The sequence below is a fragment of the Anabrus simplex genome, chromosome 8 (assembly GCF_040414725.1).
Source record: "Anabrus simplex isolate iqAnaSimp1 chromosome 8, ASM4041472v1, whole genome shotgun sequence".
In the NCBI taxonomy this organism is placed as follows: Eukaryota; Metazoa; Arthropoda; class Insecta; order Orthoptera; family Tettigoniidae; genus Anabrus; species Anabrus simplex.
In genome coordinates, this window is record NC_090272.1 from 19,447,960 (window position 1) to 19,462,353 (window position 14,394).

Consider the following 14,394-nt stretch of genomic DNA (forward strand, 5'->3'; position numbering starts at 1 on the left):
CAAGACACCCTGGCTGTTCCAATATCGACCAGAACAATTTCCCGTCGATTGGTTGAAGGAGGCCTGCACTCCCGGCGTCCGCTCAGAAGACTACCATTGACTCCATAGCATAGACGTGCACGCCTGGCATGGTACCGGGCTAGAGCGACTTCGATGAGGGAATGGCGGAACGTCGTGTTCTCCGATGAGTCACGCTTCTGTTCTTTCTGTTCTGTCAGTGATAGTCACCGCAGACGAGTGTGGCGTCGGCGTGGAGAAAGGTCAAATCCGGCAGTAACTGTGGAGCGCCCTACCGCTAGACAACGCGACATCATGGTTTGGGGCGCTATTGCGTATGATTCCACGTCACCTCTAGTGCGTATTCAAGGCACGTTAAATGCCCACCGCTACGTGCAGCATGTGCTGCGGCCGGTGGCACTCCCGTACCTTCAGGGGCTGCCCAATGCTCTGTTTCAGCAGAATAATGCCCGCCCACACACTGCTCGCATCTCCCAACAGGCTCTACGAGGTGTACAGATGCGTCCGTGGCCAGCGTACTCTCCGGATCTCTCACCAATCGAACACGTGTGGGATCTCATTGGACGCCATTTGCAAACTCTGCCCCAGCCTCGTACGGACGACCAACTGTGGCAAATGGTTGACAGAGAATGGAGAACCATCCCTCAGGACACCATCCGCACTCTTATTGACTCTGTACCTCGACGTGTTTCTGCGTGCATCGCCGCTCGCGGTGGTCCTACATCCTACTGAGTCGATGCCGTGCGCATTGTGTAACCTGCATATCGGTTTGAAATAAACATCAATTATTCGTCCGTGCCGTCTCTGTTTTTTCCCCAACTTTCATCCCTTTCGAACCACTCCTTCTTGGTGTTGCATTTGCTCTGTCAGTCAGTGTATTTTAAATACCATACTATAATGATTATGTTCTATTGCTGCCCATCTGTCCCTATTTGGTGATATACACTGAGTGGTCAAATGTAACGGGAAGGGGTGTCCCATTAGAAAATGTGCTGTGCATCACCCCTGAGCATTGAAGCTAGCTGAGCAATCTGTCACAGACACCAGTGTCGTGAAGATGGCAACACGCCACGAGTTAACCAACTTTGAACGTGGGATGATCATCACGCACGACGCACGAGTCATAGCATTGCCGAGATCACATGTGAATTCAGGCTTCCGACGTCAACAGTGTTGAGGGTGCATCTTCAACATTGCGGAGAGAATGTTACCACCTGCATAAACCGCCACATGGGAAGACCACAGATGTTTAACGAACGGACATCACGTCACTTCCGCAAAACCATACTGGGCACTCGACAGGCTACTGCGAGTCAGATCACCACCTGGTTGAATGTTGGGAGTCAGGAACCCATTTCTACCAGGACTGTAACGAGGCAACTGCACCGCATAGGCTTCACCAGATGACGATCAACTCGTGTCCCTTTGCAGACACCTCAACACAGAGCTCAACGAGGTGCATGGGCCCGCGAACATCGGGAATGGATCATGGAACAGGCGTATGCCCCATTAAGCTATGGATCCTGCGTGTCAACATTGTTGTGTCCAGGCAAGAGGTGGCTCAGGTCTGGTCTGGACGGCATTCTCATGGTCGCAATTAGGCCCCACTGTCCGGCTGCATTTTGCAAATAACCTCAGCCTCTGTGGGTGGGGTTAACTTCCAATAAGTAACAAGGGGAACCTGACCCCTAAATAGCACATCCCCAGGTGATGGATAGGGGGTCCGTACAGTACATAGTGCTGGTTGAAATACCCAATATAACCCATGGACCAACAGGTAGCCCAATTCCTGGGGGTTTTTAAATACTGGAACCCTCTCTCCAGGGGTCATAAATATGGAGGGTTCTTGCCCTGGGTTATGGGTAAAGACCTCAACGGCATCTACGGTGGAGAAGATGGACTTTGGTACGGTGGAGATGGCGGAAGGGGCAAACCCGTAGCTTCAGTACTCTAGAGGAGCGGCTACAAAAGGCATTTGACTCCATGTTAGGAGCGGCCTAATTTGAACCTGGCAGAAGGTAATAAAATGCCTTTGGGAGTGGTGAACCCATCATACAAACAGCCTAGAAAATGAGGGCGAGTGAATCGAGGCCTCGGAAAATGGTAGGGCGTGATGAAGTGATGGTAAAGATGTTGATTCCCATAGGGAACCTGAAATATTTGTTCCGATTGATTAAATACCAATATAGTTGTCCAAGAATGGACCAGCCCTGAAGTGATGAGCAGTTCCCGGTGTTCTGGGGGAACTGTGAGAAGTGGACTACCAGACATCACAAGAATCGGTATCATCAGTGTCATGACTTTGAACAGCAAGGTAGAAGAACTGATAAGAGTATATGGAGAAGAAACACATAGCAATGATGGGAATGAGTGAGGCAAAATGGAAGGGGGAATGTCAAAAAGAATTGAAGAAAGGGTATAGATTATATTGGTTTAGATGAAAGATGGCAACAAATGGTGTTGGTGTTATATTGAGAGAAGACCTAGTGCAGTTTGTGGACAAAATTGACCACAACAGTGACAGGATAATTAAAGTTAGACTTGGACTTGAGAGTGGAATCAAGGATTTTATACAGGTTTATTCACCCCAATCGGGGAATGCAGATGAATGTTTAGAAAAGTTTCTAGAAGAACTGGAAAATTGTATTGAAGATAAAGAGGTTATAATAATGGGAGACATGAATGCACATGTTGGAACAGACAGACAGGGAAAAAAAGGATAATTGGCCCCTACAGTTATGGAAAAGAAGATGGAGATTTTGTAATAGATTTTTGTGGAAGGACTGGATTAACCCTTACCACTTGTCTGTCGGGTGAGGCCCGACATTACGATATTCCCGTTCCGGTCGCATGTCAGGCGAGACCCTACATGACATTGTATCGCCCACCGCTCGTCTGCGTTTCTTAGTCGACAAAATAAACGATGCTATACTGTACTGCCATCTTTTGGTTCAGCGTGGAACTTTGTAGAACCCAGATATTATTTGACAGTCAGTCAATAATCTATTATTTAGAGGGCAGTGTAGCCGTCAGCTGTCCACTCACACATACGAAAGGTCGAGCGATAGTAAACAAACATGGTCGCCATGTGCTCTTCTAGTCATATATAGTTTACTGTTCAATGTTGCATATTTAAAGATAAAAATTTCATAATGTTCCATATTTAAATGTATCACAATGAAATTGAAATAATAAATAAGGTAGTTCAACCTATTCAATACAAATAAATATGAAATGTAGTATTACATTCCCATTTAATTAAAAGTGGAAGCGGTACCGGTTTCGACCCTAATCTGGGATATCATCAGCCGAATAAAATGCAAAAAACAATGCATAGGTAAATAAGTAATTAAAGAGCGAGTCTTTCCACAAAAACAGTTGAAGAGGCAAAATATGTTAATTGGGATTGGCACTGTGCAATTTTAAATCGTAAAATCTAGAAGAAGTAGAAAGTCAGTCACTTATAAGAAGTAAGGCGCGATCTTCTGAATAGTAGCACAACACATGCAAATAATTTTAGCACTGTCTCATAATGTTTACAAGAAGAGGTGAAAAGTTAAATGAGCCAGCGAATGAGGCACGGTGTCACAATATAATTAATGAAGTCCCAAAATTGTTTAGGAGTCGAAGACGAGTCGCTTGATTGAAGCTTGAAGATCAGCGCAACACACTCAATGTCTGGCACTGTGCTTTCAAATGCAGACTGAACTCTGAATAGCTTGACGAACCAGTCTGTAATTGCTTCGGTTGCGAAAATGTGTGCATATATACAGTATATATACGTACACACATTTTCGCAGATTTCTGTACTTGTATCAGAGGCATCGAAGTATTTCTAAGTTGATCTATGAGGTATTTTTCACACATTTGACCTGCAAAAGAATGAAATTGCCTTAAATTACATTGTCCCTATATGTTACATTTCTACAGTTTGGCTAATTGGCAATAATACTTAGTATATATCATGCATTTGTTTCATAAAAAGAGACTATTAGAGGTGGTGCTTCTAGAAGTAAAATACTTTAAAGTAGGAACAAGGGAATTAGTAATTTTCATGGAAATATGTCCACAAGGATTTTCAGTTATAATTTGGCAGTATCGTGTTGAGTTCACGGGGTGAAAAATATAATAAAAGAGACGTGAAATGATACCAGAGTAGTGTAGAGGAGAGATCCATCCTTTATGCTTGCCAAGGACCCACCAAGCTGCACCTAGCAGTATTCTTACTTGTATAAAATGAAAACTGAGACACTATAAATCTCAGATTTGTGAACATTTTATTTGTTTCTATTTGCCGGCTTTGGTCAGCCGGGTCAGCTGTCATGAGGACTATTTTCTGTTGCCTGCAATATATCCTGCATCATGTGTGCCCACAAGGCCACCACCCTCGTTGAAAATGAAAAACCTCGTAATTTGAAATTGTCATGACATGCGCCCATAACCCTATATTTGTCACAATTTAGCAAGACTCTAGAGGGGATGCTAGAGGCTTGTTAACCTGGTAGCTTTCGCCCCTCAGACTCTTTGCTTCCCCCTCCCCTAAAGCTTAACGGTTACTAACCACGATTTTTTAAAGGGAGTTTTAAAAATTGCATTACAGTTGTAAATCTCTATTTTCACAGGAAATGAATCACAGTTCAAAATACCTACTTAATTTTCAATGACAAGAGACCACCGGAGTTCTAACTCCTCGTTCAGTAATTTAATGATTATTTACATTTTAGGAATACTAATTATTGAAAGCATACAGCATTGAAATAATACAGCATTGAAACAAAACAACTTGCCACAATACATAAATTAATAGGCCTATATATCCTACAATGAAATGCGATCATAGTTCTCAATCACAAAAAGAAAAGATAAAAGGAACAAACGAACTTACCTCCTTACAGCAAAGCTTGACAGGTTACCCTTCCATTCGTAGTGAAATTGGGATCCCCTGTGATCCACTGCTTCAGCCAGTAAAACTTTGACGATTTTTCATTGGACATTGCCACAAACACACTACTTCTTATTCTTCCACTTCACAACAAATCACAACACGTTCTTAACATAAAGCATACGCGTACAATAGTTTGCATCAAAAGGGAGGTTCAGGGCATATGGGTTGTGCAACATTGTTCGACGCTGACTGGTTTTCGCAGATGTCTTAGGAGGTTGGAGGGGTTGAAGGCTTCTAGGTCAAATTGTTCCTTGCTTCTCCTGATGGAAATTTCCCTAGAACTATTTCTGGTGACTTCTGAGAATTCCCATTTTTATTCGTGGGGTAAACAGACATTGAGAAAAGAGGATTCTGTCGAGCACACTAGCCACAATATAATGCACTAGAAGAAAATCGGCTTTGTTTTTAAATACAGTCAAAAGGCATCAAATAGGCAATTATACTCCAAATAGGCACAAACCCCTGATAAAGGCATTTATAGGCATAATAAAACCAACGAAATATAGCTAAAGACCCTAAAACAGATTTATTTCACAAAAGCCTATGTTTCTGAACACAGGAATAAAATAGGCAAATTCCCGTCTCTAGTAATAACTACAGAGGGATCACCCTTATTGCCCATGTAGCTAAGATATTTGAGAGAGTATTGGAATGAAGACTGAGGAGAAAGCTAGAAGGAGAAATGGAAGAACAAGAGTATGGTTTTAGGAAAGACAGGTCAATGTTTGACCTGATCTTTACATTAAGACATGATGGAGAAAATATGAGAGTTTGGAAAAGACATAGTGATGACATTTACTGACATTGAGAAAGCTTATGACAGAGTGCCCAGACAGTTGGTATGGGATACCTTAAGGAAAAACCAAGTTAACAGAGTGGAAGTGCAAATGATAAAAGCTATGTACAAAAATTGTGTTAGTAGTGTGAAGACTAGTACAGGAAAAACAAAATGGTTTAAAGTAGAAACTGGTGTCCGACAGGGAAGTGTACTATCCCCAACAAAAGCCATGTTGTTTGCAGATGATATAGTGATATGGGGTGAAGATGAAACAGAAGTGCAAAAACAAGTAGATGTACAGAATCAAGGAATAGAAAAATTTGAGATGAAAATAAGCACAGAGAAAAGTAAAGCAATAGTGATGACAAGGGGAAGGAAGGAAGGAAGGGAGGAAGGAAAAGATAAAACTGAATGGTAAAATTCTGGAAGTGGGTAAAAGTTTCAAGTACTTGGGAAGAGTGATCACAGAAGATGGAAAGATTACCGAGAAAATTAGGAAAAGAATACAACAAACAAACAGCTTCTACCAGAGTGTAAGAGGTATTTTGTGGAACCAAGATGTCCCAAAGAAATGTAAGAAAGTATTATACTCAACCTATTATGAACCCATCCTAACCTATGCAGCTGGATCATGGACTACAACAAAACAAGAGTAGAGTAGAATACAGGCAGCGGAGATGAAATTCCTAAGAGGTAAGGAGGGCAAGACCAGAAAGGATAGAATTAGAAATAAAGAGATAAGGAAAAGGACAGGAATCTTGAAACTTCCAGACAGGATAGAAACAACGAAGCTAAAGTGGTATGGGCATATGATGAGAATGAGAGAAGAGAGAGTGCCAAAAAAAAAAAAAAAAAAGCTTTCTCAGAGAAGTTAACAGGAAAGGGACCATGAGGAAGACCCCAAAAGACGTGACAGATTCAGTGTGGTAGTGCAAAGAGAAGAGGAGTGGAAAACCGGAAGATGTACTTCAATAATGAGAAGAGTGGTGGAGAGACAGGCAGCAACGGAGGTCTTTGATTCACAACCCGACCCGGGAAGCTGGAAACAGGAAATTAAGATGATGATGTCCGGCTACCGGGAGCACTCACAGGTGCACATTATGTGGACATTCTTTCAGACCATCTGCATCCGTTTCTGGCCCTAGAGTACCCTGATAGAGATGCTATGTTTCAACATGACAATGCGTCACATCACCGCTCCGTGGTGGCACACAGGTAGTTGGACGAGCACTCCAGTAAAGATACGACCATGGATTGGCCCTCCAGATCCCCCGATCTTAAACCAATTGAGTATTTATGGGATGCTGTAGATGGTGGCATACGCTCCATGAACCCCACACCAACTACACAAGACCAATTGTGCAGGGCAATGCAAAATGTGTGGGTCCAGAAAACCTCCAGAATAATTTCAACACCTTGTAGAGTCAATGCCTGGCCGTACTGAGGGCTCACGGAGGAACAACTCGTTATTAAAATCACATTCAGTGTCTTCCCATGACTTTTGGCCACTCAGTGTATTTCAAATACCGTACTATAAATAATATGTTCTATTCCTGCTCATCTGTCCCTATTTGGTGTTGTATTTAAAAGAATCTACCAGGTTCTACCAGTTTAGCCAGTCTCTTAAATATTAGGTGGTGTTCTTCTATCCCTGACCATCTGTCCCAATTTAGTGTTACATTTCAACAAATCCAAAAACAACTTTACGTGAACTGTTTGTTAACTGATCCCATTGGAAGTAAAATCACAGGAGAGGACAACAATATTTGAAGTATACCGAGCTGCAGATTGTTAGCTTATTTCTGTATTATTAATCTTTTAGCACCTGTATTCATGAACCCTTCCTCTGAGTGTTGTGATGCTCTTCCTACACTTGTTGGTTGATTGTGCCATCAACTGTAGCTGTACAAGGTCCACCCACATGAAGGGTGACAGAACATTGTGTGATCTGGAATCCTTACCTTCTTACACTGATCACAGTCCCAGCCTGGTAACTGCCTGCGCTCTGCCTTCTTCCGCACAGCTTTGCCCCGATATTTGTAGCCTGGGCTGTCTGGAACACTGAAACATTGCACATAGCAGCCACCATCAAGAGCTACTTAATATTGCATAATTACTAGGTTTACAAAGGCTCCTAATAGAAATTGCTTTCTCGTTGACATTCTTTCAGTGAAGTTTGACTGGTATATTTGCAGTTAAACTGTCAGTAGAGTGAAAGAGACTTTAGGTGGGTTGCTGCTGTTTTAGCAATTTGTGCTCGCTGTTTTGTTGAAAGAGAGAAACTACGTTGATGAAAATGAAATTCCATGCATTTATTAGATTAAGTAGATTTTGACTGAGGCAGTTGAGCAAAAGACAATGGCAAACTTGATGAGCAATAATGCCATCCCAAAGTTTTTCACTCTCCTGGTCTACGTTACTGTATGATAGAACACATTGAGGTCAGTTTCCAGAAACTTAGAGTGTATCACAAGGCTATACCCAGGATTTTATTTTCAAATATATTTTACAGGATTTTAAAAAATTGGGGAACATTACAACTCAACAGGATAAGTGCAAAAGCAAATTCATAGAGGTCTAGTGTGCAGCACACACTTTAACACCACATGTGTGCAGTGCAAGACAAAGATTTGTCATTTTTTTAAAATTGAGGTAACAATTTCTTTTGCTATAATTATTAAATATGTTTACAGGTTTGATACATTTTTGAAAACAGCTTCTAGCAACTCGATAACATGAAAATATTTCTATGTTTATTAAAATTATTCAAATTTAAGAAATATGCCGTCTGAGTGTAATATTTAATATTTTGTTTTTGTTTAAACATTGTGTGTGAATTTTGTTATTTTACAACTTGCATTAATAGAGCACTGAAATTTTTTATACACTGCATGATCAAAGATGCTGGCAGTCTTGGACTTGATTGGACAGAAAAGGTATTTGGAGAAGCCTGGAAAAATAAAATTGTACCTGAGGAACGGCCAAGAGAGAAACAGTATCAGTATGTACGAAAAGTGACCACTAAACCTTAATTCCTGATATTATTATTATTATTATTAAAGCGTCTTTACTGTGGCGAAGTTAGGGCTCCTGGCCCTTTCTTACACTTGACCACTTCATGTATATACAATGTATATTTTACATAAAATTTAAACATATGAAATCTTTACAACCTAAAGTATAACTAAAGCAACTAAAGTATCACTAACTAAACTAAGGTGAGTAAAGTATAACTTAATTATATACTTGTAGCAGGGTTTGGAAGATCGACTGAGAAGAGCAGCATCGTTTGTGAAGGGGCACATCAACAGTAGATTTGGCATTTGAGACAAGATAATTGGCAGAAAAAAGTTGATAATAGGGTAAGGATGTACTTGTTTTCCTTGGAGTTTGACACACATGCTGGTGGAGGCCGCTTTACACGATCGTTTGCCTGATCAAGGATGTCAACCCAACATTGCTTCGGTCTTCCTACCATTTCTTTCCTGATGTAGACATCTACAAGGCAGAGAAAGAATATGGAGAGAGCAGAGTCTCTTATTTGTCATTGTGCAAGTCAGAGAATACTAGAGCCTAGTGACAGTGAACATACAGTGAAGTATGACAGATGGAGAGAGCAGTCTCTCTTATTTGTCATTGTGCAAGTCAGAGAATACTAGAGCCTAGTGACAGTGAACATACAGTGAAGTATGACAGAGTCTTTAATACTAGTTAATTGGGATGTGCAATGTCACAGGAAGATTCTACCAGAGCATGGAATGAAAATGTCGCACAATGATGCGCAGAGGTGTTACATAGGATCCACATTGTCCCTTACGTTTAATGACAAAACGAGATGCAGTTCACAGAAAATACAAACACGAACCCAGAGGACAAATTTAATGACTACCGTAAAGTTTGTAACAGGACAAAACAGGAAATAAGAAATGCTCAACTACGATATGCACTCAGTTTGATTGGACAATGTGCACGACCAGACTTTTTATGGAAGGCAGTCAAAAACTTTGGTGTAACTACTAAGGAAAATAGTGAAGATACAGATATATCACTAGAAGAACTGAATGATTATTTCGTATAACTACAGACCACACTGGATCAAAGTTCAAAACAAAACTTTATTGTTGAGAACTATAATAATCAGGTATTAAACGAAGATAAGTTTTATTTCAGCGACATCTCACCATGGCCAAGTTAGAGAGGCCCTCTGGAAAATCAAATCAAATGTAAATGGAATTAATACTATTGGCCGAGTAATGCTGAGGAAAATTATTAGAGGCTATCAACCCCCCCACTAACCTACATCTACAATTATTCGCTACAATATGGCATGTACCCCACGATGTGGGAAATGGCCCTGGTATGTCCATCGGCAAAGACTCAGACCCCTATACATGCCGGTGACTACGGATCCATTAACAATTTCAACAGTAGCTAAAGGACTGGAGTACATTGTTTATAATCAAATAAAAACTTATGTGGATGAAAACAATACTGTAGACACGTTTCAATCAGGTTTTCGCAGCAATCCTAGCAGATGCACTGCCTCACTTAAAGTGACTGATGACATAAGACAAGCGGTGGATGAAAAACTGACAACACTAACGGTCCTCCTTGACTTCAGCAAGGGGTTTGATTCTATAGACCACAATCTGTTACTGTCAAAACTTTACCTATTAGCTTTCCAAAATAGCACCTTGAACTGGATGGACTCCTTTTTACACGGTCAGCAGCAATGTGTTACCAACAAAGGTGGCCAATCTTCTTCGTGGTGGACCGTGAAAACGGGAGTTCCGCAAAGTTCTACATAAGCGTCTCCTCTTTTTACACTGTATATCGATCTATCTAAATCTCTTAAGTACAGCAGGCATCACATATACGCTGGCAACGGGCAACTGTATACATACATTGTAGAACGGTTGATATTTTAGAAGCAACGGAGAAATTAAATTTAAATCTTGAATCTGTAAACAAATGTGCAGTAAAGCATGGTCTGTCTCTCAACCCTGACAAATCCCAAACAATCCTTATAGCCAATCCAAGACTATTATCCGAAGCTGAGCATGCAACTCTTCCAGCGATATGGATACAGAACAAAGTCATACCTTACAGTAAAACCGTAAAAAGCCTTGGAATAACTCTAGATGAACACCTATTATGGTATGCACATATGGCATTGATGTGCAGATTAGTATTTGCGTCACTGCATACCCTCAGTAAGTTCTAATTTATATTTCCCTTTGTAACCGGTTTCCAGTAGTTACATGATACACAGTTAAGAAAAGAGGAAAATAAATTATACAGCATTTTAAAACCTTAACACACAATAAACATCAGATGAACTGCGCCAATACACAAATAAATATCAGGTTGGGCAACGTGACGACTATAATAAAGGAAACATCGAGCGGGTCTGGGAAACCTACCTGGGCCATAGATCTACGAAAGTTGCGGGTTTCCAGAAAAATTAATGGTGATCCCTTGATTTAAGATATTATTTTCCAAAATAAACATTACAAGGTAAATCCCGAACAAAATTCATCTATCCAGACAATCCAGTTTCACCATTTCCAAAATACAAATTAGATGTACCTTGCCAAGAGCTTTGCTGTTAGGTCAAGAGGTAAACTAGAGATATCTTAATATAATGCAACTATTACAATACAGTTTTGAGGGTAAGACGGAACACACGATACACGTACAATATTAAAAGAAAGTTAACGCGCTTTCTAAGACACCTAAGCCACATAATGGAAATAGGGGGAAATCATAAATATTTAAACTTGGCACAGCGGCCAGTTCAACTTGCTTCCACACCAAAACGCTTCTGATGCGGGGCAGCGGAATAACTAGCGTGCATCAAGTGACACGGGGTTACTAGAGGCAAACCCCGAGAAAATTAATCTACAAATTACATGTTTAGCAAAACAAAGGAAAGGGGAATGCCTCAAAAGCAAACAGGCAGGCCCAGCTGAAAAGCTAAGGTATCTGAAGTAATTGGGTGGCGAGTCTGGGCGAGTAGAGTAAACTCCTATGTGAAAATACAAGCGAATATTAAATGTAAATTAAAGTGGAACTGAAGCCAACAGTGCTTATCCCAAGTTAGCCCTTCCCGGGAGCGAAGACTCACTGACGTGCGTCTGATCGCTGGACTGACAAGAGAACGAAAAGACCATGAAATCTTGCCTCGCTCGATTAAAAAGGCAAGTCTGGCCCCAGTGTGATTACCGAGTGACCAATTGGAGCACAGCAGCTTCCGTATCGCCACCAAGATACATTTAAAGTTAAAAATTTCATTGTTCCGTACTGAAGAATATCACAATTAAAATTGAAATAATTGATAAGGAGATTCCATCTATTCAATACCAAAGAATAAGAAATGTAGTGAATTACATTCTCATTTAATTAGAAATGGTACCGGTTTCGACCCTAGTCCAGGTCATCATCAGCCGATTAAGAAATGGAAAACAATGCATAGGATCAGTAGAAGAGGCAATATGAAAAGGAAATGAACGGGGGTAGACACTGTAAAACTTAGAAGTAAAATACAAGTCATTCAAAAGAAAAACAGTGCGCAATTCTCTTAGCGGCAGCAAGGCACACGCAGCGCTAGGCAAAGTCCCACAATGATTACGAATAGCGGAGAACTGTTCAAAGCCAGTTATTTAAACACTGTCAGGCATAAAGTCACATCACAGTCGAACACATATGAAGGTCCATATTCGTGTAGGAGTTGAAGACGAGCAGATTCATTGAAGCAACTTGCTCGCTCCCGGTGATCAGCGTGACACATTCAATATCAGGCACTGTGGTTTCAAACGCCAAAGTAAAATGGAGAATAGCTTGATGATCCAGTTATTTTCCTTGGTTGCGGGAAAGTAAGTATATAGATAAATATAATACAATTCAATATAATTGAGTAATTGTGCTCCTATAGTATTCTTTGACCAGTTGACATGAAAAAACAACTGTGAAGAGAAAAAATGTAGTAAAAAGCGCAATGCCGGAAACAAATGAAAACGTATATGCACAGTGTGCAATTTATAAAACGTAAAAAATTCAGGTCTAGATTGAAGTAGTTGAAATCGGCGTAAGGCAGGAGTTGAGTATGGATGAGAAAAATCGAAATGAAGGTGGAAATGAATTTTTTTTTTTAAAAGAAAAGATAGAATAAATTAATAGAGGAAGAGGAATAGCGTAAAAATGAGAAGAGTGAAAGAAATTGAAGATTAAATGGTGTTGAGGAAGGATAAGGTAGGGAGATGGAGGGGTAGTTTAGGGTGGGTTAGGAGGGTGGGTTATTGGAGGTAGAAAATGTGGGTAGAAACTTTGTAAGGCATGGAAAATAGAATTGGGGTTTTGAAATTTAGAATTTTTGAGAAGAATTAGGAAGTCGAAAAAGATATTTGGTTTTTCAGAAATGTCATTTAAGTTGAAATTTGGGTTGAAGTACTGATCAAGGTGGATAAAGCAATTTTCAGTAGTGTGTAAGAGGGGACCTTTGTTTATGATTTTAAGTATTTTCATGTCTTTTTCAATATTGGTGAAACTATGCTTGGAGTCTTGTAAGTGTTGTCCTATGGCGGAGAATCTATTGTATTTAATGGCGTTGATATGTTCGGAGTATGTGATATTGAAGTTGCGTCCGGTTTGTCCAATGTAGAAGAAATTGCAGTTGTTGCATTTGAATCTGTACACTCCGGATTTAGAAAAAGCATTAGATTTATTTAGTGATTTAGAGTTGTGTAAAATATCCAAATTTCTATTGTTAGTTCTAAAAGAAATTTTCATATTGTGTTATTTAAAAATATTAATTATTTTATAAGCATCTTGAGTGAAAGTGAAAGTGGAAAATGCAGTTGGTTTTGCTGTGTCTTTAGGTAAAGTGGTTTTAGGATGGTGTTTGAATTTGTTGATGATGCGGTTTATGAAGGAGTTATTAAAGCCATTGAGTTTAGTGATGTTACGGATGGTGTTCAATTCAATATTTAAATCTTTTTTAGACATAGGGGTATTGAAGGCGCGAGAAATTAAGCTGTTATAGGTAGCACGTTTATGTGCTTGAGGGTGCAAAGAATCTTGTCGTATTGTGGTTGCTGTTTGGGTCGGTTTTCTGAATATTTTGTAAGATAAAGAAGAAGGATGTCTAGTGATAGTTAAGTCTAGAAAGTTAAGAGTTTGGTTGTGTTCTGATTCAAGGGTGAATTTAATTTTAGGGTCTAAGTTGTTGAGATGAATAGGTGTAGAGGCTGCGTTGATTGATTCTTCATTTAAAATTACTAAAGTGTCGTCGACATATCTGCCCCAAAAGAGGATGTTGGAGAAATTATTATTATTATTATTGATTTTTGTGTTTTCTAAGAAGTCAAGGTAAATTTCAGCAAGAATGCCTGAAGCTGGTGAGCCCATAGCCAAGCCATCTTGTTGATAAATGGTGTTATCAAAGGTAAAATAATTAAGAACCAATTTTAAAATAGACATGAATACTTGAATTTCAAGTTTACTTAGGTTACTGAATTTGTTTAGGTTGTTGTTAATTATGGGGAATAATTTTGAAATTGGAATACTAGGGTACATGTTTACAACGTCAAAAGAATGGAGAGAAAAATTTGGTTGGATATTAAAGTTCTTTAATTTGTTGATTAGACCCGAAGTG

General features: G+C 39.9%; 1 protein-coding gene across 2 annotated transcripts in view; it reads right to left on the reverse strand.

Moving 5' to 3' along the window:
- Positions 1-14,394, reverse strand: part of LOC136879062 (uncharacterized) — a 535,518-nt gene that overhangs the window by 110,424 nt on the left and 410,700 nt on the right. Inside the window, exon 6 of one of the 2 annotated variants that reach the window (XM_067152804.2) lies at positions 7,703-7,802. In XM_067152804.2, coding sequence (XP_067008905.2) covers positions 7,703-7,802 — 100 coding nt within the window. Of the gene's footprint in view, positions 1-7,702; positions 7,803-14,394 lie in introns of those variants that run through there. The other variant, XR_010860888.2, reaches the window with a different exon arrangement.